General features: G+C 55.1%; 1 protein-coding gene across 1 annotated transcript in view; it reads left to right on the plus strand.

Moving 5' to 3' along the window:
• NRXN2 (neurexin 2) overlaps positions 1 to 23,034 on the plus strand; it is a gene marked incomplete at its 5' end in the record, with an annotated part of 99,964 nt that overhangs the window by 24,979 nt on the left and 51,951 nt on the right. Inside the window, 4 exons of the mRNA XM_079929163.1 lie at positions 14,768 to 14,929; positions 15,604 to 16,042; positions 19,709 to 20,095; positions 20,255 to 20,458. Of these exons, the coding sequence (XP_079785289.1) occupies positions 14,768 to 14,929; positions 15,604 to 16,042; positions 19,709 to 20,095; positions 20,255 to 20,458 (1,192 nt within the window). The remainder of the gene's footprint in view (positions 1 to 14,767; positions 14,930 to 15,603; positions 16,043 to 19,708; positions 20,096 to 20,254; positions 20,459 to 23,034) is intronic.

Raw genomic sequence — 23,034 nt, forward strand, 5'->3', positions numbered from 1 at the left:
GCTGTCCTCTCAGTGCAGTGGCCTCTTCGCCTCTCACAAGGCACAGGGTGGCTATGGCAGGCGAAGCATTCCCTCTGGCTGGGCTTCTGCTTGACAGCAGCCTCCACAGCTTGTTTCCAGCCCTGAGAAGTTCCCGCCTCAAGCAGAGTCCAAGCCAGACCCTTCTTCCAAAGCAGGAGAAGCCGCTGTGCATCCTCAGTGGCTCCTGGATCCACCTTCTGACTCCGTGCCCTGATCGCTTGGCACCTGAGGCCCAAGTGCCCAGACTCTTGCTGGTCCTTCTCTCCGGGTCCACCAGCTTCTGTAGCTGGTGGCAGGGACACTTTTCCAGCTCCACCCCCAGCAAGCTCAGTGCAACCAGGAACACGGAGCCTCTGTGCCTGGGAGGTGCTGTCTCGGCTGGTTTGTAGCCCTTCTCTTACTAGGTATCTGCTCTGTATCTCCTGGTTCTAGCTGAGCTTCCTGGTGGCTGAACTTCCGATGTCTCTCCTCTTCACCGTCTTTGTCACCTGCCCTCTCCTCCTCCCCTTCTTCCCCCTGAAAGGCTCATAGTGGGCGGGGGTGGGATTCCGGCTGACCTCACACTGTTCTTACCTGCGCTTCTTCAACCCACTGAGTGACGATCTAATGGGGAGTCCCCCTCCTCTGGTGCCTTCCCCTTGCTGTAGGGACACCGTGACTAATCCGCCTGCTCTTTCCGAGCCGCTGCTCCCTGCTGCAGTCGGGCTCCCACCCAGGCACCTGCTCTCAGTGCGCCCTGAGCTCTGAAGAGCGGCACTCCTCCTCAGGGTGGTGCCCCCTTCATGTCGCATCATCCCCTGACCCTGCCGGAGGGCTGTCTTGTGTTGTCACCACCGTCTGAGCAAACCTGAGTATTTGCGCTGTTTGTCATACTTTCAGGCTCCACCCACATTTACTGCAGGGGTGGGCGGAGTTGCCTTCTTGCTGATGTTCCCTCCCCAGGCCCAGTGCTGTCACCTGGTGCTGCCTTTGGCAACACGCTACAAGCCCAGAGTCCCTATCCACGTGTCCTTTGGCCAATGTATTGTCCATCTATACTGGATACCGAGGGAAAAAAGACATGGGCCCCGCCCTCCCAGCCCTTCGGCTCTTGAGGACACAGGATAAGTCTGTTAAAAGTGAACAGAGCAAAGCCACACAAGGGCCACCTGAGTGGCAGGAATCTTAAACGTTCTAGGAACTCGAGAGACCTAGAGAGGAGGGAGAGGTCTGTGACCAGGGAAGGCGGGAACGCCATACGGAGGGGGTGAGGCCTGGCCTCAGCAGTACTGAGTGTGGACAGGGCCCCATAGTAGCCTCGTCCCGGGGCTCACAGAGTCCTGGGTCTGAGCTGGTAACTGGTGACCACGTCCCCCTGGCCTGCTGTCCCGGATGGGTCAGAGCAGAGTCAGGTCATGACCTGAACATAAGCCTTCGGGGCCACAGAGGGTGTCTGCTTCAAGACTTGGATTGAGAGGTCTCCTTAGAAAGGGTTTCTGGAGAGATTTATTTGACTCCAGTCCACATCCGTAAATATGAGCTGCAGCCCGTTTTTGGTCATTGTGACCATCAGGGGGATGGAATGGCAGCCCTAAGGCTGTGCTCTGGATTCATTGCCCTCGCTCGGGGCCTAGCCTGTGACCAAGTCCATCCTCACCAGGCCTTTTGAGTGCCTGTCTTTCAGGGCTTCTAATAATTTATTGGGTCCTGCTGTCCCTAGAGCAGTGGTTCTCAACCGAGGGCGGAGTGCCCCCCAGGAGACACTTGGCAATGCCTGGAAGCATTTTGGGTGTCACAACTCGGGGAGGGTGCTACTAGAATGTAGTGGGTAGAGGCCAAGATGCTGCTAAACATCCCACAATGCACAGGGCAGCCCCACAGCAAAGAATTATCTGGCTCCAAATGTCAGTAGTGCGACGAAGGGGAGAAACCCTGTGCAGACACGTTTATACAGGGGCCACGTGGTGTCCTGGGGTTGGAAAGATCCTTTTATGATCTTAGGAGTGACGTTGGGTTGGGAGTGGCCAGGAGCAAAGACGGGGGTGGGGGGCTGAGGTAAGAAATGACATCTGCTTCTGCCTTTAGGGTAGATGGCTGGGATCTGAGGACACTGGGATCCACATTGTTTTCCCCAAGTGATTAGAACAGCTGGGGAGACTGCCTCCTGGGGAGAGCCTGCCCCAGGGCAAGCACTGAGGGGTCTCCCTTCCTCTTGGTCCTGCAGCTTTGGGAGACTGGAAGGAGGCATTTCAGCCCCTCCCCTGAACCAGATAGTGGTCCCCGGAATTATCCAGAGACTCCTAGAACATTGCAGTCAGGACCGGAGGACACCTGACTCAGACCACACCCCGCTCTCGCCCTCCTCTCCCTCCGAGCCCAGCCCTGAGGACCCTGTGCCCGGTGGTGTCTCTTGGGGGATCTTTGCAGGAATAATTCCATCTGAGGATTCCCTGAGGCCTATTTTTAATCCTGGGCCCACCCTCCTCCCACACCCAGTATGCCTCCCCCCACCATGCAAGCCGAGTGCCAACCCATTTCATCACTAGCCAGCATGAACTCTGGAAGACAAGCTGGCTTCCAAAATACCATGTGGAGCTTCCACCCGCTCAGCTCCCATGAGGCCGTTCCTCAGTGGGGAGATTTTCGGGAGCCCCCCTGGGCCCCAAGGAGGGACATCCCCCAAGGATGGGGCCTGGCAGGCACTTGGGACTTCCTCCCCTTCCGGCCTGGGCTGCCCTGTCTCTCCGGCCTGTCACACGCCCCATCTTAGGGCCTAACTGTGGTGCTGTACACACCCTGTCCATACTGGCTTCCCGAGCTGCCCACCTCATTCCCACAGAGCTCCCACCGTTCACCCTCCTTTCTGCCGGGTGAAACCCTAGAGCTGGGGTTTGAGTCGGATAGACTGGGTTCAAATCCCAGCTCTGCCACTAGTTGGAGTGACTTGAGGCAAGTAATGTAACCTCTCTGTGCAAAGTGAGAGGGGCCTTTGAGGACTAACTGAGGTGGTGGCCTGTGCCTGGCACCGTGTGAGCAGCGGAGGGCTTGCTGCCGTCATTATTGTTAGTTGTGGGGTTTTTTTTTTTTCCAATCCTTCAGGCCCAGCTGAACCGCCACCTTTTTGTAAGGTCTTCCTTGATCCTCCGGGTCCCCTGGCCAGTCTCCCTCTTTGCTGTGTTCTGGCCCTATCATCACACTCCGTCTGCATGGTCAATGATTTGTGTTCACCTCTTTTCTCTATTTCTGCATGGTAAGCTCCTTGAGGGCTTAATACCAGCAACTACTGAGTGTTTTTATTTGTTTTTCTAGTGGTTTTGCTGGTTCCTTTGGGCTCTTTCTTGAAGCCAGTTGGTGAGGTTTTGGACATGAGGATCCAGCAGATCTATTTCATACGAGCCCAGAAATATCTCTTGTCCTCTGGGAAAAGCTCCACCTCACTGTACTCTCCCGCCCCCTCAGAGTCTCCTCAGGACCTGTCCCTTTCTTACAGCATTGTTGAGATTGCACCCTCACATCTCTCCTCCTCCGGAACCCCCAAGTTCAAGGGTCTCTTTTCTCTTTTGAATCTCACCTAACTTTTCTAACAATCCTGTGAAGTGGGAGATACTCCTATTTCACCAGCGAGGTTGAAGAGCTGGCCCAAGGCTGTCCTGCAGGAAGTGGGAGGATGGGAGTCTGACTCCATTTTCCTGCCTCCCGGGAGGGCCTGGCTGTCGGCCTTGGTGCGCACTGCTAAGGTGCCTGTCGTTCGTCTTGTGGTACCGCCATTCTTGGGTGTTCCGAAATCTTGAAACATCTAAATGTTCTGCTTGTCTTTTGGAAAAATGGGCCCCTCTTATCTCTGAATCCTCTTTTCTTTGTCCTGAGCGTCTCTTGCTCAAGCTCCACAGAGATTGCCTTCACTCAGACTGTTGTGATTTGTGCGTATAATCCCCTTCTTGGCTTTCTTGAAGGGCTGGAGCTATGCCGATAGATCAAGGTGAAGATGGGGTAGAGCTTTGTCAAAGGCCCTTGGCCATGGTAAGTTACACTTGCTACAATGACTGACTTCTTCATGCCCTCCTCACTCATCATGCACTGTCATCCTTGTGCTCGTGGGCTCCAGGAGCCCTCTAGCTGTTTCTGTGGGTGGGGCAAAGCTTTCCTTGCTCATTTGTTAGTCTGAAGCCTCCGCCCTCCCGATCCCGACACTCGGAAAGGCGTGGGCTGCTGCATCACAGGTGCCAGGATGGGTTCCAGTGGAGGCTCCACTCTAGTATTTGGCCACAATTGCCCCCTCGGGCATGATCACCATGGACCGGGTTCTGGATCTGAAATACCTAGGTCTAGAGGGGCCCCGTCTCGCCCACCACAACCTCGCTATTTATCAGAGGAAGCCCGGATCTCCTGACACATCAGTGGAAGGCCCTCTCAATCTTGTTTCTTTCTTTCTTATTTTTTAATTTGGCTGTGCTGCACGGCTTGTGGGATCTTAGTTCCCTGACCAGGGATTGAACCCGTGCCTTCAGCAGTGAAAGCGTGGAGTCCTAACCACTGGACCACCAGGGAATTCCCTCAATCTTGTTTCTCTTTTTTTTCTTTTTACTTATTTATTATCTTTGGCTGTGTTGGGTCTTCGTTTCTGTGCAAGGGCTTTCTCTAGTTGCGGCGAGTGGGGGCCGCTCTTCATCGCGGTGCGCGGGCCTCTCACTGTTGCAGCCTCTCTTGTTAAGGAGCACAGGCTCCAGACACTCAGGCTCAGTAGTTGTTGCTCACGGGTCTAGTTGCTCCGCGGCATGTGGGATCTTCCGGGACCAGGGCTCGAACCTGTGTCCCCTGCATTGGCAGGCAGATTCTCAACCACTGTGCCACCAGGGAAGCCCTCAATCTTGTTTCTTAATTTGCTCTTGTACTTGTTAAAAAATTGAAGTTGTCCATGAAAGTCGAAAACTATTTTTTCCTTGTTTTAGTCTCCACAACCAGTTCTAATTAAAAAAGAGTAGTAGCTGGATTTTTACCTCGAATGCCTTTTTTCCCCTATCTTGTTTGACTAGTGCAGTGATACCAGAGCACTTGTACCTTTTTTTGTGCCATGGGTTTAGCTGCCCTGAAGCTAATGGTCTTGTCCTGACTAGTTGGCCTCTTCATTTCCCAACGGTCCTACTGGCTGATAGGACCAATCCTTGTACCACGTGTTATCCCCTGTTCCAGCCTCTGCATCTGCAGTTAGACTCTTGTCTTCCTGCTATGTAAACTGTTTCTGCATCACTAATAATTAATATTGGTTATTTAGCACTTCTTCTAGCTGCTTAATATTGAATTCTGTTATTTTTAATGATACAAGGCCCTTATTAATTGTCTTACTGAATTAGTCCTGTGCCCACTGGTTATAATAACTCTCTAACTAATGGATCTGTCTCTAGAAGACCTCTCCTTCTCACAGTCACACTCTCGGGCGCACAGTTTAGTATTTGATGGACATGAAGCAGTAGTGTCCCAATATCTCTGATACACTAAGTGAAGCTGCCTCAGCCCCTTTGCCATCTCCTCCTCAAAGCGTAATTTTGAAGGTGGTTCTTTGACCATGAGGAGAGGAAATGAACATAAAGCCACATGGGGGCGGGGCCTCCAGAGTCTGGGGTAGAAGAAGCTGGCTGATAGTTTACAGAGGAGTAAGGGATTTTAGAGGGAGGTGGGCCTCTCTGTTCCTTTTTATGGTGTGGTATGTGGGGGGGAGTGAATTTTTGCTGCTGGCTGTGGGGAGCGGAGGCGCGGGGGTCTGTGGGTGTGTGTGGAAGGAGGCTGGGCTGCTGGGAAAGCCTGACCAATTCCAGGGACTTATAGGAGTGGTGGTGGTGAGGGGGTACTTCATTCTGGGAGGAACAGCTGCCCAGAGGAGCATAAGAGAATAGGCATGGGGTGATTGAAGAACTGGGGGAAATTTGGGGGTAATATGGGCTCTGAAAGGTCAGTTTAGGCAGGAAGGAGGAGTCAGTTCTCTGTGGGAGGGCGAAGGGGAGGGAGGAGGTTTTGGGATGATTAGCTCTGATGTGAGAGTGAGCTTTCTGCCAGCTCATGGAGGGCAAATTTCCTTTTCCCTGTTCTGGTGGTGACTTACTCTCTCTTCCTTTCTCAAGGAACAGAAATGGGAAGAAAAAATCCCAACCCTCCCCCCACCCCTCTGCCAAAAACAGAGCTGCCCCTGCCCCCACCATGACTCCCTGGATCTATTTGCTATCCTCCATCCCCAGGAAAAGCAGACACCCATATCCCCTCCTATGCTCCCTGGGAACACCTTCTCCTTGCCTCCAAATGAAATTGCCTCTCATTTGAGCCAGTCCTGGGATTATCTGGGGGCCTTGGCCACTCTTCTCCCAGTCTGACAGCCAGCTGGCCCATCACCAACCAGTTAACCCATTAACTTGACATGGTCACTGGTCAGCCAGTTGGCCAGTACCAACTTGCTCTTTAGCCAGTTCTCTGGAAAGCCATCTGGTTGACCAGTTAGCCAACAAACCCATCCGTCCATTCCCTGAGTCAATAGCCCATCCCTTTCTCATACCCTGTTCCCCTCCCTCCCTTCCCCTCAACTCCCTAACATTTCAGCCCATAGGACTTACTAATACTGCATAATTGGGTCTGCTTCTTAACCGCCTGCCTTCCCTCTCTCACCTTCTGTTGGAAAACCCCGTTGCCAACTCTGTGTGTGTGACTAACACGCTTATAACCTGGAGGACCAAGGGATGGGCAGGGACAGGTGGGGCAAGGTATGCGTGAAAATCCGAACTAACCTTTCTGTCTCATCGCGGAATGTGGCCATCTTTAAGTCTTTGCTTTCCTGGTCCAGTTCTTTTGTTGTTTTCTTCTCTACTAACCAAGGTCTTTAACTGTTCCCCTTCTCTGCAGCCGGCTCTTCCCGGAGGGGATGATGGCGGGGAGAGGAATCCAGAGGAGGGTTGGGGGGGAGGGGATTGGGAGAAGGGATTTAATTTTTGTGTGTGTTTTATTTCTCCCTCCCATTATAATTTAATTTTCTTTAAACAAAATACTTCAGCTGAGCTTAAGGTGGGAGGGTCTGAACAACCAAACATATACGGATATATATTTTTCCTCCTTCCTTGAGTTTCACAGTTGGTCATTTTCTTTTTCTTTTCTTTTCGTTCTGTTCTTTTGTTGTTGTCTTTGTTGTTTTCTTTGACCCCACCCCACCCCCTTCCCCCATATCTCCGGTGAAGCACGCAGGCATTGGACACGCTATGGTAAACAAACTGCATTATCTGGTAGATATCACTCTAATTGTCTTACCCTTTGGTTTGCCGTGGGTTTTTTTAACTGTTCGATTCTGCCTCTTTCGTTACCTTTCCCCGTTTGGTTTTGGTTGTTTTGCTCTTCCTATTGTTTTCTGCGTCCTGGACAATCTTTAGATTTTGCTTCTCTCTTTTAGTTTTCCTCTTTCCCTTTTCTTTCTTTCTTTCTTTCTTTTTTTTTTTTTTTTTGGTTCAAACTCAAATCCAAAAGCAAATGGAAATCGAGGAATTTGGTCTGTCCCTGCCCTAACCCCCCACTGCTGAATTCAGATTCCTGGCCAGAGAGACCTGGGGCAGTCCCCATGTTCATCGGCTCTGGTTAGACCAGCCCCGATGCCAGGCTGCTTACTTTATTGCTTTATTTTCCTTTTCTCCCCTGCCCTGCCCCTTGTTTCTTTTCTTTGATTTAGCTTCTTTCTTGATCTCCTGAAAATCCATGGAAAACACCATCCCATGACATGCTACGCTCTGCTGACTGTCAGCTCCCGGACAGGCCCCTTGAGTTGGGGGAGGGGGCTGGGGGTGAGGCCTCCAGTGGCAGCCAGCTCCACAGGCTGCAGCGAGGGAGGTGGCCTTGGGGGATGCAGAGCCATCTGGGGCCGGTCCAGAGCTCCTTCAAATCACCATTCATACCAGTTTAGGAGCTGCCCCATGCTGGCTGCCAGGGAAGAAGCGGCATCCCCTCCCTCACTTCTCAGTCTTGAGGGGTCCTGGTTCCGTCTCCCCCGACATCTTGCATGGCATGAATGGTCTTTTCCCCCCACCAGGGACAGTGTCCAGTTCCCCCACCACTCTGCTGCTCTGACTAACACTGTGTCTCACACTGTCTTCCTTCCTTCCCTTCCATCTCCTGTCCCCTGTCTGCCCCCTGCCTGTCCCGCATGGCCTCTGACTGGGGTTGGTTCCCTTCCCTGTTGAGGGGGTGAGAGGAGGAGGCCCAGCTGGGGTGAAGTCGGGGTACTTGTCGCCAAGCTCCTCTGTTTGGGTTGGGCTCAGTCCCGGTGAGTGTTGGTGTGGGTGTCTGTGTAGACACAGCTGGTGTGTGTTGGTGTGTGGGTGCGACTGTGTGTAAATGTTGGTGTGACATTTAGGGGGCGTTAGTGGGAGACTGTACTGTGTGTTTGTGATTCTCTGCTGGTGATTCTACAAGTGTAAACGCCGGTGCGAGCCGGGGGCTGCGTGACTGTGTGCTTCTGAGCTGGTGAGGGCTCTTAGGGGGTGGGCTGTGGGGACAGGGAGGGCAGGAGCAGGGGAGGAGCTGAGGGCGGCCCTTTGCTCCTCGCCTCCCCTTGGAGCGTATGCCTGCAGCCCCTGCTGTGCGCCATCCCCCGGGATTCCCTCCTGCCTGCCCGGTCCTGGCTCTGCGGCAGCAGGCAGTTAGTCATCGCCTATTAATAATGCAGAGTGACTGAGCACCAGGCTGGGGACCCTGCAGTTGGACGTGTCTGCTCCCACGGGGCCCACGCTGCTTGGGGCAGCTGCCTGGCCTTCCCAGCCTCCCAGGTCTGCGTAGCTGCCTGGCTGCAGAGGAGGGAAGCCTGAGAGCCGAGGCTTCCTGTCTGAGTGGCTCCCCCACCTCCCCAGGAGGATGTACCTCTGAGGCCACATCTGGCCTGTCCTGATACTCTTGCAGGTCTGTGTTTCCCTGCGCCCACAGACCTGTGGTGGTCCCGTCCTTTGCCCTGTCCTGAGCTAGTGCCCGTGGCCACGGCCAGCCTAGCCCTCCCCAGTCCAAGACCTCATTTGGCCACTCTGTCGTCCCAGTGTTTAGGTGGAGCCATGTGGTGGTCCCAGCACGGCTCCTCCACGGGCCTTGTTCTCCAGCTGCTGCTGCTAGGAGTTCACTGCTGTCCACACCTCAGGCCAGGCCACTGAGTACCTGTTAGGAGCTGGGCATTTAGAACTCTTTCTTTACAGAGCTTCACTAGACAGCTGAACTGTGACTTCAGGGACAGAAGGGAGGCAAGATAAAGCCAACCCCTGGGGATACCATCTGAGAATCAGGGCCCTACAGACCTCCCCTTCCTTCTAGTCTCAGTTCAGTTAAAAACTGTGTGAACTGGGGCTAAAGCTGTTTTCTCAGCTACCAAATGAGCTGCTGATATACCTGCATTGCCTATGTCATGGGGTCAGTGTGAAGATCAGGAAGGGGAATGGAAGTGAAAGCGTGTGTATTCTGTAAAGGGAATTATAATTTTATTAAGCTTTATGAGATGTTAACTGATTATCTCCGTGTTTCCAGAGCAGGGAAGTTTTGTAAAGAAGCAATTCCCTTCTCATAGCAAACCCTGGAGAATACAGCATATCTGGCCCCATTGGAGATCCTATTACCGTCCTTGCTTGGGAATCAGTCCCAAAATAACTGCATGAAACCCCAGAATGCCCCAGGAATCGGGCCTGGGGAGGATGGAATGACTTGGTTAAGTTGGTCAAGAAGCAAACAACCCTGTCTGGTTTCAGACCTTGCCAGGAAAGTCCCTGTGAATTTCTAAGTCTCCAAAGTCCACGCTTTCTAGCATGAGCATCACTGCTTGACAACCAGAGCTGGTGCCCATGGGTGGCCTGAGTTGCCTCATAAACCCTCAGATACCTGTCCCAGGGATCAGCACTTTCAGCCAAGAATGGAGTCAGACAACCGGGCACCCAAGAGACAGGGTTCAACCTGCTCTGATTCCCGGGCATTCCTCGGCTGGACTCTGGTTGGTTTTGTATTTATTTTTACTAACTTCTTTATATGGACTCTTTTTGTTATTTGAGTATTCCTCCTTGGGGGAGAGGGTGGATCCGGATCAAAAAGGCCAACCAGTGGAGAGGTTTGGGTCAGGTGTGGTCAGGCTGAAAGAAGTGTTCTCTGCTCGTGACACTGGAGGCTTTGCTTCTTCTAAATAGCTCTCATCTTTTGACTATCATTTAAACTCGATGAATGCCTAGATTGCAGGCAGCAGGCAGAGATTATTCCCAGTTAACAGATGGGGAAACTGAGGCCCAAGAAGGCCTGGGGTCATATAGCAAGTAGTGGAAGAGTTCAGTGGTTTCACTTTATTGATCTCATTTGATCCTCATAGTAAGCCTGGGAGAAGCAGGAGTGATGGAAGTTGTTAAACCCCTTTTACAGATGAGAGTCAGAGATGTAAAGTGAGATTGTTCTGGAAGATGGTAAAAGCCACAGGAGAACTCAGGATTTGTGACATGAAGTTTCTGTTCCCAAACTTTATTAAATCCAGTCATCAGGATTCACCGTGGGGCTATCACTGCTGGTTAGGTCATCTTCCTGGTGTGTCTTTCCAACCTGTTTCTCTCTGCAGCTTCTCCCCACCCCAAGCAGATGGCTAAACTCAAACATGTAACAGGGCTGCACACGCTCCCTCGGCTGTCCTCCGTCCTCATGCCCTCATGCTCCCACGTCCACAGTCCTAAGGGCAGGCCAGGACCTTCTTCCTAGACTAGTTGTCCTTACCCGTCTTTGGCTCAGGAACCTTCTGAGAATTTGGTGGCAGCAGTGGACTCTCGCAGGAGAAAGAAGCCCATTGAAGCCGTTTGCATACAATGCCAAGGGGTGTCATGACTCCCCAAAGCCCATCTAGCCTACCTACAGGTTAAAAACAGTCTTATTCTCCCCCAAATAATCCCCCTCCCAGGAAGGTCAGCAACCCTGTGATGGTAGCAGGGAGCTGGGAAAGGCTCTGGATGATGTCAGAGGGGTATTTTCCTCTTTCATACCCTTTCCTCCAGGTGTGCGGTGGGCATGGAATGCCCGAGTGGATTTGTGGCCAAGACCTGGTTTCACGTCCTAGCAGCCTGCCTAAGGGGGAGAGGAGCAGAGCAGAGCAGAGCAGAAGAGAGGTGGGGCCAGTAGGGAGGGTTAAGAGCCCACCCAGGTCATAGGCTGCCCCCTGCAGCCACCTCTAGCCACCCGCCCCGTGCCCGGGGAACAGCGGGGGTTGGGCGCTGGGCTCCTGAGTCTCCTGGCTCCTTCCCCTCATCCCTGGCTGGCCGTGGCTCTTCCAGGGCAGAGCTGTGGCTCGTTCCTCTTGTCCTACTCAGCCCCACTCAGGGCCCAGCCTGTCTGTGTTGCGTGGATTGGTGTGGGTTGGGTGCAGGGTACCTGCTGTGTCTTGGGGTGCTAGCCGTGGTTCTGATGACAAAAAAGGATTCTGCTTGGAAATGAGCCTGTCAAGACTCCCTCCCACTGCCTTCAGTAAGACGTGGTGTGTGAGCAGGCGTGTCTGGGGTCGGTGATCAGTGATCAGTGGTGAATGCGTGGTGGGAATGAGTGTCTGGGTCACCCTCTGGGGAGGAAGGTCTGAGTCTAATGTCCCATCCCTTTCTTTCTCAATCTGTACATGTCTCTGTTCTAGTGGTGGCTCCTCTCCCTTCCTCTGTTGAAAGGAAGCTTCTCCTTCCTGCACCCCTACAGCTCTTTCGCCTCCATCTCGGCTCTTCCCAATGCCCCCCGGTCCCGCATGCCTTCCCACCTGTGGCTGCCTTTCTCTCGCCTGTCCTGCTGGGCCAGGCCCCCCACCCTGGCCCTCTAACCTGCACGCGTCCTAGCTGTGGTGGCTGTTCTGTGTCGCATGCCCCCGCTCTGCCCTCTTCCCCTGCCGTCCCCACCCCTTCCAGAAGCTGCGCGGGGGGATTGGGGGGCAGGGGCATCATGAACCCCTGGGGTGGAGGGGGACCGGGGGAATTATTCCCCTGTTTCCTGCTTTTACTAACGAACCTGCCATTTTTGTGTCTGGACTTTGATTTGTCTGAGGGAACAGTTGGGTTTTACTAATCTCAGTCATCTCCCTCCTTGCCTTCCCCAGAGACCTTCCTCCATTCCCCCGACCCTTGGCTTCCTTTCTACCCAGTGCCCGTCTCCCCCTTTCTCTCTCTTCTTCCCCCACCCCCAGGCTGACCACCCCCCCTTCCTCTGTGCACCCTGTGTTACCCTGCCTCCTGCTACCCTCTCCCCACCCCCTGGGCCGGGGTGGCTCTAAAATAGGGACAGATACAAAAGGGATTAAGTCAGCCCTTTCCCAATAGGGGCACCACGTGGTGGTGATTTGCGTAAAGCCATGGCGGGCAAGGTCAGATCTGTGCCCAGTCTGGAGGGGAGTTGAGGAGGGTCCCCCCCAAGTCAGGTCCTTCTAACTCTGAGGGCGAAGGCAGGTGAGCTGGCTGAATGGACTGGCGGAAGAGGGCCCATAGGGTGAGGAAGATGCCGGTAGCTGGTGCCCTGGCCTCTGGGGCTGGGGAGGGAAGACACCTGAGTGGCTCAGGCTGCTGGTAGGCCGACGTATATATAGAGCGAGGAAGAGCCTCTTCTGGGGGAGCTTTGGGGCTGGGAGGGCCCTCCTCATGCACAGGAGCAGGGTCATCCCATCAGAGCAGTCTTGGAGGACTGAGATTCTGTCCACCAAAGGCCCCCGAGGCGCTGGGTTCATAGATGGGACACAGGCAAGTGAGAGCCAAGTGTGGCCCTGGGTCACAAGGTGACTTGACATTCATTTTAATGATGGAGACGTGTCCCCTGGACTGTGCTGGGATTAGTAGGGTTACAAGGACACATCAGGCCAGGGGCCTGGCCTTCAGGAGCTGACTCTCTAGCTGGGGTGACCAGACACAGGCTCAGGAACTAATAGTGGCCCAATTCCTGGTCTCTCAGTGCAGCCCCGGGAGTGGAGATGGAGGGCAGTATGGAGGCCCCTTCCCCCTGCCTCCCTGTCTTACCCCCATCTCTGTGTCCCAGCCCCCTTCTGCCCTTTCTCCAGCCCCCTTCTGCCTGTTCTAATCTTGTCTGCATGTTTTTGTGACTAATACTTTGACCCTTCCCTTTTCCACCCAGATCTCCACTTCCTAGCCTCGGGTGGGGTGGAGGGAAGAAGAAATAAACAATAATGACGAACCCTCCCCTCAAAACAAGACTCAAAAGCTTCAAAGTGCCCGCTTCCACAAAGACGCCCCCTTACCTCTGTCCTTGAACCTAGTCCCCCCAGCACAAGATTTGATGGCTCCCAGGAGGGGGCCCCTTCGGCCCCTCCCCTCTCACTGTGAGGCTCTAGCCCAGCATGAGGGGGACTCGAGGGGCCTGTGAGGGACGTTCCCCTTGGCCCCATTCTGCCCATGTCCCTTAGGTGTTCCTAACACCCACTCTGCGGCCCTGCAACAGTGGAACCCTGGCGACCAGTCACTGGAAGATGGCTGGTGGCATGTGGGTATGGACTGATGTGGGGAGGACATCACGGGCTGCGATTAGAAGGCCCCAGTCTCCAGACTTGGCCCAAAAAGGGGGTGCTGAGGCATGTTTGGAGTGTGGGATTGGGGTGAGCTGTGGCCTGCAGAAGCACAGTGTCGGGTTCACCGCGAGTCAGCTTCCTGATCACCGCTGCAGGAGCCTGACCGTCCTAATCCACAGCCTCCAGAGAGCGGGGGCTTATGGTCCCCTGGCCTCGGCTCTTCCCCACAACCTGGCTGGGTGTGGGATGCTCCTACAGCTAGACTTTTCAGGGCTTAGGTGGACATTTGTCTGGGGAGCAGGGAATCAGGAGTTCCCTGTATTGTCACTGCCCCCCAAGGTCACTTCAGCCTTCTCCAGGCCACTACTGAGCCCCTTTCACCTCCTCAGAGCACCAGGTATGCCCCCATCCCTACCCATCTTGCTTTCTTACCTGACTTCTCAGCCCAGAGTCAAGGTAACATGAGGTTAGCCTGTCCCCCTCTGTTCCTTACTCTGGCCCCGATGACGGTGGTGGTGAATGAATCAGACAGACTGATGAATAGGCCAACGGCTGCCCTCTCCTTGGGGGACAAGGAAGTGACTTGGAGAGTAAAGAGACAGACTCAGCAAGGGGGCTAGGACCAGTTAGGGGGGTGCTGGTGGGAATCAGCCCTGAAGGGTGCTATGTGTCCCCCAGGAAGTTCCAAGTCTCCCCAGGAGTATCTGGGTTCCTGTTCCTCATGCCCTTGCTGTTGTCCACCTCCCTCCTGGCTAAGATTGAAAGGACTCCTCCACGCCCTGCAGGGAGAGCTGCAGGGGGGGTCCAAGCCACCAGCACCCCAGGAGAATGGGTGTTCTCTGCCTTGTTTATGAAAGATGCTCTGAAGTCACATGGGGGTCCAGAGACCCCTTCAAGAGGAGAGAATCGAGGGCGCCACTTGCATCCTGCCCTGCTGGGGCCCCTCCCGAAGCTCCCACTCCCGTCCAGAGCCACTTCTTGGTGCTGTTCACAGTGAGCACTTCGAGCGCGCTTCAGGCCTCTGCCTGCCGCGCTGGGCCTTAGCCCACCCTGAAACCATCAAATCTTGTGCTGCCTCCTTCCCCCACTTCCCCCCCACACCCCCACTGTTCCTCCTCTGAGACAAGCAGACATAAAAATGGGGGGGGTCCCCCTCCCCTGCTGCCCCCCGGCCCCTCCCTTGCTCAGCCCGAGGCTCTTCCCAGGGGGTTGATGCCGGTTGTCTCCTTGTCTCTCCCCCTCCCTCCCTGGGCTGGGCAGGTGACCATCTCCGTGGACGGGATCCTGACCACCACAGGCTACACGCAGGAGGATTACACCATGCTGGGCTCTGACGACTTCTTCTACATTGGGGGCAGCCCCAACACGGCGGACCTGCCGGGCTCGCCCGTCAGCAACAACTTCATGGGCTGCCTCAAGGATGTGAGTAGGGCCAGGAGGGGGCCAGGGGTAGCCCGGGAACCCTGTCTGCAGTGTGATTCGGTCTGACCGGCCAGCTGCCTGGGGCCTCTGTTCCTTCTGGTCAGTGGTGGGAGATCTCTCTTCAAAACCTAAGGCCCATTGACTCCGGCTTCTCTCTTGCCTCCTTGAGCCCCAAAGGCCCCCGTCCTCTCGGAGGACCCTCGAGGCAGCTGTGTACAGAGGCAAGAGTGGTGGACGTGAACACTAAAGACCTGTGTTTAAGGCCCACTCACTAGCTCCATGACCTTGGCCAGGTCCCTTGACCTGTCTGACTCTTAGTTTCCTCGTCTGTAAAACGAGTGGTCAGTACCTACTTCTCAAGGCGGCTGTGAGGAGCAGATGAGAGCATAAATGTCAACCAAACGTCAGTGGCGATTGTCCTGAGGTTATTACGAACTGCAATTCAGTAGCCCCGAGGGCCGCCGTGCTTGTGCTGGGCAGGGAGACAGGACAGAGAAATAAGTGGGGCAAGGGAGGTGCTGTTCACAGCCTCTGCTCGTGCAGTTCTAGAACAACGGTCTGGGGTGTGGAGTGGGGCCCCGGGGCTGGGTGGCAGGGGCCCATGCCACTGGGCAGGAGTGGCCAGGCCCTAAACTGCTTCCTCTTCTTCATCCCACCCCCACCCCTCGCTGCAGGTGGTGTATAAGAATAATGACTTCAAGCTGGAGCTGTCCCGCCTGGCAAAGGAAGGAGACCCCAAGATGAAGCTGCAGGGGGACCTGTCTTTCCGCTGTGAGGATGTGGCTGCCCTGGACCCTGTGACCTTCGAGAGCCCTGAGGCCTTTGTGGCGCTGCCCCACTGGAGCGCCAAGCGCACCGGCTCGATCTCGCTAGACTTCCGCACCACTGAGCCCAACGGGCTGCTGCTCTTCAGCCAGGGCCGGCGGGCCGGGGCTGGGGCCGGCAGCCACGGTGCTGCCCCGCGGGCTGACTACTTTGCCATGGAGCTATTGGACGGCTACCTCTACCTTCTGCTGGACATGGGGTCTGGGGGCATCAAGCTGCGGGCGTCCAGCCGCAAGGTCAACGACGGCGAGTGGTGCCATGTGGACTTCCAGAGGGACGGGCGCAAAGGTCAGAGGCCTCTGGACCTTCCCCTTTCCCCTGCCCGCCCCTCTCCACCCACCCTGACGGTCTCTTTGGCTGTTCTCCTCCCGCCCTCCCCTGGCCCTCCCAGCTCCTCTGTTGTTCCTGTTGAGTGGTGCCTTGGTGGAAAGAATGGAGTCAGTCGGACCCGGGCACACACCTCATGCTCCCACTTCCTGCGTGTGTGACTCTAGGCCGTCCCTCAACCCCCTGCAGCCTCAGTTTCCTTCTTTATAAAAGGATCATTAAACTGGGGTGCTCAGGAGGGAAAATCAAGAGAACACCTGTAAAAGCGTTAGTGCAGTGTGTAACACAGTGGTTATCCCGTTCTCTCTCTCTCTGTCTTTTTAAAACATTTATTTATTTTTGGCCGCGTCGGGTCTTATTTGCTGTGTGCATGCTTCTCTCTAGTTGTGGCGTGTGGGCTCCAAGGTGCATGGGCTCTGTAGTTGTGGTACACGGGCTTAGTTGCCCTGTGGCGTGTGGGATCTTAGTTCTCTGAGCGGGGATCAAACTCGCGTCCCCTGCACTGGAAGGCAGATTCTTAACCACTGGACTACCAGGAAGTCCCTATCTTGTTCTCTTAAAAAAACTTCCCAACCTTGCCTCCCTTCTATCTAGATTCATTCAAACTTCTTTATTAACTCACTTGAATATTTAGCAAGCACCTACTGTGCGCCAGGCGCTGTCCAGGGTGCTGGGATGGGGCAGTGCTGAGCTGGAGTCTTGGCTGTCCCGGAGCTCGTGTTCCAGTGGGGAGACACAGACAGTAAACACCACGCTCCGCGTGGTGAGGTTCTTGCACAGTAAAGCAGCGAGGCGGAGGGCACTGGGGCCGGGCAGGTGCTGTTCTTGAATCGTCTGCTGCTTCTTGCCACCCCTCCTCCGCTCTTCTTTTTCAGTCTTCCTTTCCCATCCTCTTTCTGTTTTCTGCCTATTTCTCTTTACTCTTCTCCATCTTGCTGGACATAAGAGAAAGAATTGATATAAATGAGAACTGACACATTATCCAATTTAAGCTCTTATCAACGTCAGCTAAATTTTCATGCTCCCCCAGCTGTCGCTGCACGGGGCTTCATGTCTGGATGGAGTGAGCGTCCCCGCACACACAGGGAGGAAGGGGCTGCCATGGCTCCCGGAGGTGTTGGCCTCTCGTGGGCTTGCTTGTTTCTTCCTCTCCTTTCCTCAGGGAAATGAGGCTTCCCCAGGCTTTGCGGTAAATGGCTTCGTCCCCTTGTTTTGTGTCATGATGGTACCAGGGAGTCTTCACAGAGAACTTGTTGCCTCCCAGGGTTTCCACACAGGGGATCTGTAACTCTCTAGGTTGGAAATCTGCTCAGGTCTTGCATAGAACCCCAGGGCCTTCCGCTCTTCTCTGTCTTCAGGAAGTGGTCTCCTTAGCCTCGCTCGATCTCCAGAGCCCACACACCAGCCCTGGCTAGTCCTTGGGTCACTTTGACCAGCTCTTTTTTTTTTTTTTTTAGCAGTACGCGGGCCTCTCACTGCTGTGGCCTCTCCCGTTGCGGAGTGCAGGCTCCGGACGCGCAGGCTCAGTGACCATGGCTCATGGGCCCAGCCGCTTTGCGGCATGTGGGATCCTCCCGGACCGGGGCACGAACCCGCGTCCCCTGCGTCGGCAGGCGGACTCTCAACCACTGTGCCGCCAGGGAAGCCCCGACCATTTCTGATGGCCCACATTTGTTCGTGTACACCAGCACAGACTTGGGACAGTCACTCCCACAAAGCTCTCTTTGACCTTCCCCATGTTTCTAAATTTTATTGTGGTAATTTATACATAACATAAAATTTACCATTTTAATCATGTTTAAGTGCACAGTTCAGTGGCATTAAGGGCATTTACATTGTTGTGTAACTATCCCCACCCTCCATCTCCAGAATGTTTTCATCTTCCCAAACTGAAATTCTGTCCACATAAATACTAACTCCCCGTCCCCCAGCCCGATTACCACCATCCCACTTTCTGTCTATGAATTGCCTACTCTAGGGACCTCCTATACGTGGAATCACACAATATTTGTCCTTTTGTGTGTGGCTTATGTCACTTAGCATAACGTCCCCAGGGTTCATCCACGTTGTAGCATGTGATGGCATTTCCTTCCTGTTTCACAGCTGAATAACGTTCCGTTATATGGATAGACCACCTTTTGTTTATCTACCCATCTGTCGTGGGACACTTGGTTTGTTCCCTTCCCATGTTTTAGAGTCACCTTGAAAGAAGACCTATATTCACTTTACTTTCCTTTTGCTGACTCTCCATTGTACACCCTTTCCCCACCATAGCCTTCCACCCCCTTCCTTCTTTCATATTCTGTTCGTCTGTGGAGAGTCCAGTTGGGTGGTGTCCATGTCCAGGAGGCCCCACAGGGGGTGGGTGGAAGCACCTGGGGAACCTGCTACAAATAGAAGTGTGGGTGATTGGGGGCCACGTTTGGGGGGCCGGGAGGAGCAGTGGGGATCGGACACCTTGTCGGGGAGGACAAGCCAGGGACCATGGTGTTAAAATGGGGCCCAGGGGAAGGGCCTCTCTGGTGCAGGGAAGGGTTTGCACAGAGGAGCACATGCTCCAGGTGCGGAGCCAAGTGTGCAGAGGAGGCCCTGGTCCTGCTCCTGCCGCTCCACGCTTGGTGCCCATGCTGTCTCTTACCACTCCCCACCCCCGATCTCTGCCCGATCAGGCCTAGCGTGGATCAAACCATCCTTACCTCTCTCTATTAGCCCCTCTGAGATAGGCAGACTTTTTATTTTTATCTTTTAAAGAATTCTTCCAAACTTGAGAAAGGAGAGCGGGAGGAGAATGTATGGAATAAAAATTACGAACGGAATAAGGCTTCTAACGTATAGGTTTTGGTTTCTTGAGATCTCAGGAAAGGCTTTGAAGCTCGCACCTGATCCCAAATCCTTTTTCTAAGATAACCAGCCGCTCCATCCAAAGAACTCTTACAACACAGAAGCTCCATGCTTGGTTTCCCTTTCCTGGCTGCCGTCCTGTCTCACAGGCTCCAGGAGCTGATCAGCCTGACTATCTCTCCAGGTTGGGGGGTGGGAGATGCAGGTTCTGGGGTCCTGCCATGTGGGTGGTACTTTGGCTCTGGTCCTTACTCGCTGCGGCACTTTGGGCAGCTTCCCCAGTCTCTCTAAGCCGCATCTGCCATTTCAAAGTGGGATCGTAAAGGACCAATTTCATAGGGTTACCGTGAGACTTAAGAGATATGATATACATGATGGGCTAAGTGCCTGGAAATATAGTCATTAAAGCTCAATAAATGTTAGTGGGGGAAACCCTTTGGATTCAAGCCTTTCAGCTTCCTTGGGGGTCTCTGCCTCTGACTCCTGGTCTAAGGGGCTGGCTGGGGGAAGGACATGTGAAGGATCCAGCCCTTTGGGGGCGCGTCCACCTCCTGTACATCCTCTGAGGACTTGCTCTGGTGGGAAGGAGGAGTCCGGACAGAGGCCCACTGCACACTGCAGCTGGGCTGGGGCTGGTTCACACTGGTTCCTGAACTTGGCACCTTTGTCAAGCAGTGTCTGCAGCCCAGGGCTGCCTGCGGTGTGAGGGCAGGACATCCTTTTCTGGCCTGTGGGGTCTCTCTGTCCTGCCCTCCCCACTGAAGCCCACTCTTTCTCCATCTGCAGGCTCCATCTCGGTGAACAGCCGCAGCACGCCATTCTTGGCCACCGGGGAGAGCGAGATTCTGGACCTGGAGAGCGAGCTGTACCTGGGCGGCCTACCTGAAGGCGGGCGGGTGGACCTGCCCCTGCCCCCAGAGGTGTGGACGGCGGCGCTCCGGGCTGGCTACGTGGGTTGCGTGCGGGACCTCTTCATAGACGGGCGTAGCCGAGACCTCCGGGGCCTGGCTGAGGCGCAGGCGGCTGTGGGCGTCGCCCCCTTCTGCTCCCGGGAGACGCTGAAGCAGTGTAACTCCGCCCCCTGCCGCAATGGCGGCGTCTGTCGAGAGGGCTGGAACCGCTTCGTCTGTGACTGCGTCGGGACCGGCTTTCTGGGGCGGGTCTGTGAGAGAGGTGAGGCTGGCTGTCATCCCGGTGCCCCCTGCCCATCCCTGTGCCCCTCGTAGACCAGCCCTGGGCCTGCCATCCCTGCACTGATTCTCTGGGTCTTCTCTCTCCCTCCACTGACCTCTGCCTGTTCCCCCCTTCTCCCTCCCCCCACTCCTGGGGCAGAGGCCACGGTCCTGAGCTACGATGGCTCCATGTACATGAAGATCATGCTGCCCAACGCCATGCACACGGAGGCGGAGGACGTGTCTCTGCGCTTCATGTCTCAGCGGGCCTACGGGCTCATGATGGCCACCACCTCCAGGGAGTCAGCTGACACCCTGCGCCTGGAGCTGGACGGGGGCCAGATGAAGCTCACCGTCAACCTCGGTAACCGCCCTGCCCGCGCCCCTGGCCCCTTCCCCGACCTTGCCTCTCACCCACACCCCCTCTGTCTGGAGAAGTTGGTGGTGGTGCCAGTGAGAGATTGGTGGTGGGGAGGCACCAGCCCTGGTCAGAGCCCCTGAGAACTTCGTCCCAGAGAGGATGCACAGCGTAGGGCGATGCCTCGCGCTCGGCGGCACTGTGGGGAGGGGGACCCCGAATGTGTCTGGGCTGTGACAGCCACCCTCCCGGGGCGCTCCTGGGTCTCGGAGGCATCTGTTCTGCGCGTGCACACGTAAGGACGTAGCTTGTTCCTGGTTGTCGGCTCATCCACTTGCTCATACGTTGGTTCATTCATTCGTGAAGCATCGCAGACACCGACTGGTGCTCAGCCCAAGCTCAGTGCAGTGGCAGATCCGGAGACAGGAGGACCCAGCCCTCACACAGCCGCCCTCGTCTGCTCTGCGTTTAGAGAGCCGTGTGTGTGTGTGTGTGTGTGTGTGTGTGTGTGTGTGATGCACAAGGGGACATGTCATCTTCCCCTTGTCTGCTTTCACATGTGAGTCCCCATAGCTGCCCCTGTTTTATAGATTGTGAAATCCATCTACTGACCTGTCCAGCATCACAAAGCTATAGTGATGGTCAGGGAAGACCCCGGACTCAAACGCAGGCCATTTGCCCCGAGGTTTGGTGCTTTCCTCATTGCCTCTGACAGAGCTGGGGGGTGGAGGGGCATCAGGGGCCCTTGCCACCTGAAGGCTCGATGCCTCTGCCCCTGCCCAGAGGAGGCACAGCTCCACTTCACCTGGCAGTCCCTGGGGCATCCATGTGGTGGGACCGTGAGACCTGTTGGACTCTCCGTAGGCTTCAGCTCTTGTGGGCAGGGTCAGAAGGAAAACAGCAGGGCTACTCATTCAGCTGACATTTATGGGACACCTTCTTAGTGCCAGTGTGTTCTGAACCTGGGGCTACAGTAGTGACTAAGGTGAGGTCCCACCATCATGGAGCTTTCAGTCAGGGGAACCCTAGAAGCTAGAGGGCCTAAGCTGCCCAGGCTGGGGTCACATCTGTCCCTTTCAGGCTAGCCTTTGAGCGTATAGAAGTGTAGCACCCAAGGGCCTGTCATGTGGGAAGTTCAGGCCCCTGGGGTTGCTTCTTGTGTCCTGGGCCTGGAGGAGAACTTGGGCTCTTCTGAGCAGGTTAGAATGCTCAACTGGAGAGAACACGGAGCTTTGAGCTTTAAATATTTATCTGGAGTCTACCTTAACATTGGTCTCCAGGGCATTTGGGGGACAGACTGTGGCCTTTTGGGGACCCATTACCTCGCTAATAAATTTATACTGTGTCCTTTCCCCTTTTGGCCACCTGGCCTTTGTACTCCTAGGACAAAGATTTGCCGAGTGAGGCGGGGGCTGGAGGTGGGGAGGTGTGCAGGCGGCCAGGGCCCCGGAGGTGGGGGACTTTAGGGTTCCCTGAAGCTCAGCTTCTGACCGCAATCACAGCCTACAGAGTGGGTGGGGGGTGGGTGGCAGTGGGAAGCGGGATAGGAGACACCCTTTGGCCAGCGCTCCACGGGTCTGTACAGCGGCCTCTGGCACCCCTGAAACGGTCACAGGAGGAAGGCGCCAGCCCAGGACCCCGTGCGTGGCCCTGCGGTTCTCAGACTGCCCAGGTTTGTGTACCCAGGGTGAGGTACCCCTTCACCCTGGCATGTGTTCTCGGTGTGGTAAGCACGTGGCTCTGTACTTGGTGGGAACACTGCAGGGGGAATCTGGGGCCTTCTATTTGCAGGGAAAGCAGATGCTTCTTCCTCATTTGGACTGTCTTAGTTTCCCTGTGAAGAAGCGTGGGTTCCTTCAGGTTCGACAGGAGGCAGCAGCCTTGGCCAGGACAGTGCCCTCTGGGGGACCCTCGGGACCTTTCACCCTCAGGATCTACCCTCTCCTTCCCATGGATATGCTTTTCTGTCTGTGCCACATAAGTATTTAGAAGTTAAGGAACAAGGTGGCCAGCAGGACAGTCCTCCCACATCTCTCGCTGCCTGCTGTGCCCGCCTCCATCCACAGAGATGCCATTTCTAACGGCTCATGACAAGCCGTGACCAAATGCTTGTTGCAGACACATCTGTCCACAGACACCAAGTGATGTGTGTACAGGGAGGCGTGTGACCTCTGTGTGAAGCACACAGGTGGTCCACACCCAGCCACCAGCCTCAGGCTATGATGGGAAGAGCACTGGGCCTGGGGCCAGAAGATCTGGGTTCTAGCCCTGGTCTCCTAGACTGCTGGGTAAGTCATTTCCCCTCTCTGAGCCTCTGTTTTTTTGTCTGTAAAGTGAGGATACGGATCCTCACTCTGCCTCCTTTCTGTGGTGGTTTTGAGGCTCAAATGGAATAGTGGAAGTGAAGACGTTATATAGATGCAAGCCACACACATAAAGACAGACCCAGCCGACTGGAAGGGAAATCGTACTGGGACACGGACCTAAGCTTAGAGCCAGGCCTGGGACTTGCTTCCACATTGCATGACCCAAGCTGGCCCCACCTCAGGAGCCCCATTCTGATCCCCATCCTGCTTGCTACC

Source organism: Stenella coeruleoalba (assembly GCF_951394435.1).
Source record: "Stenella coeruleoalba genome assembly, chromosome: 8".
In the NCBI taxonomy this organism is placed as follows: domain Eukaryota; kingdom Metazoa; phylum Chordata; class Mammalia; order Artiodactyla; family Delphinidae; genus Stenella; species Stenella coeruleoalba.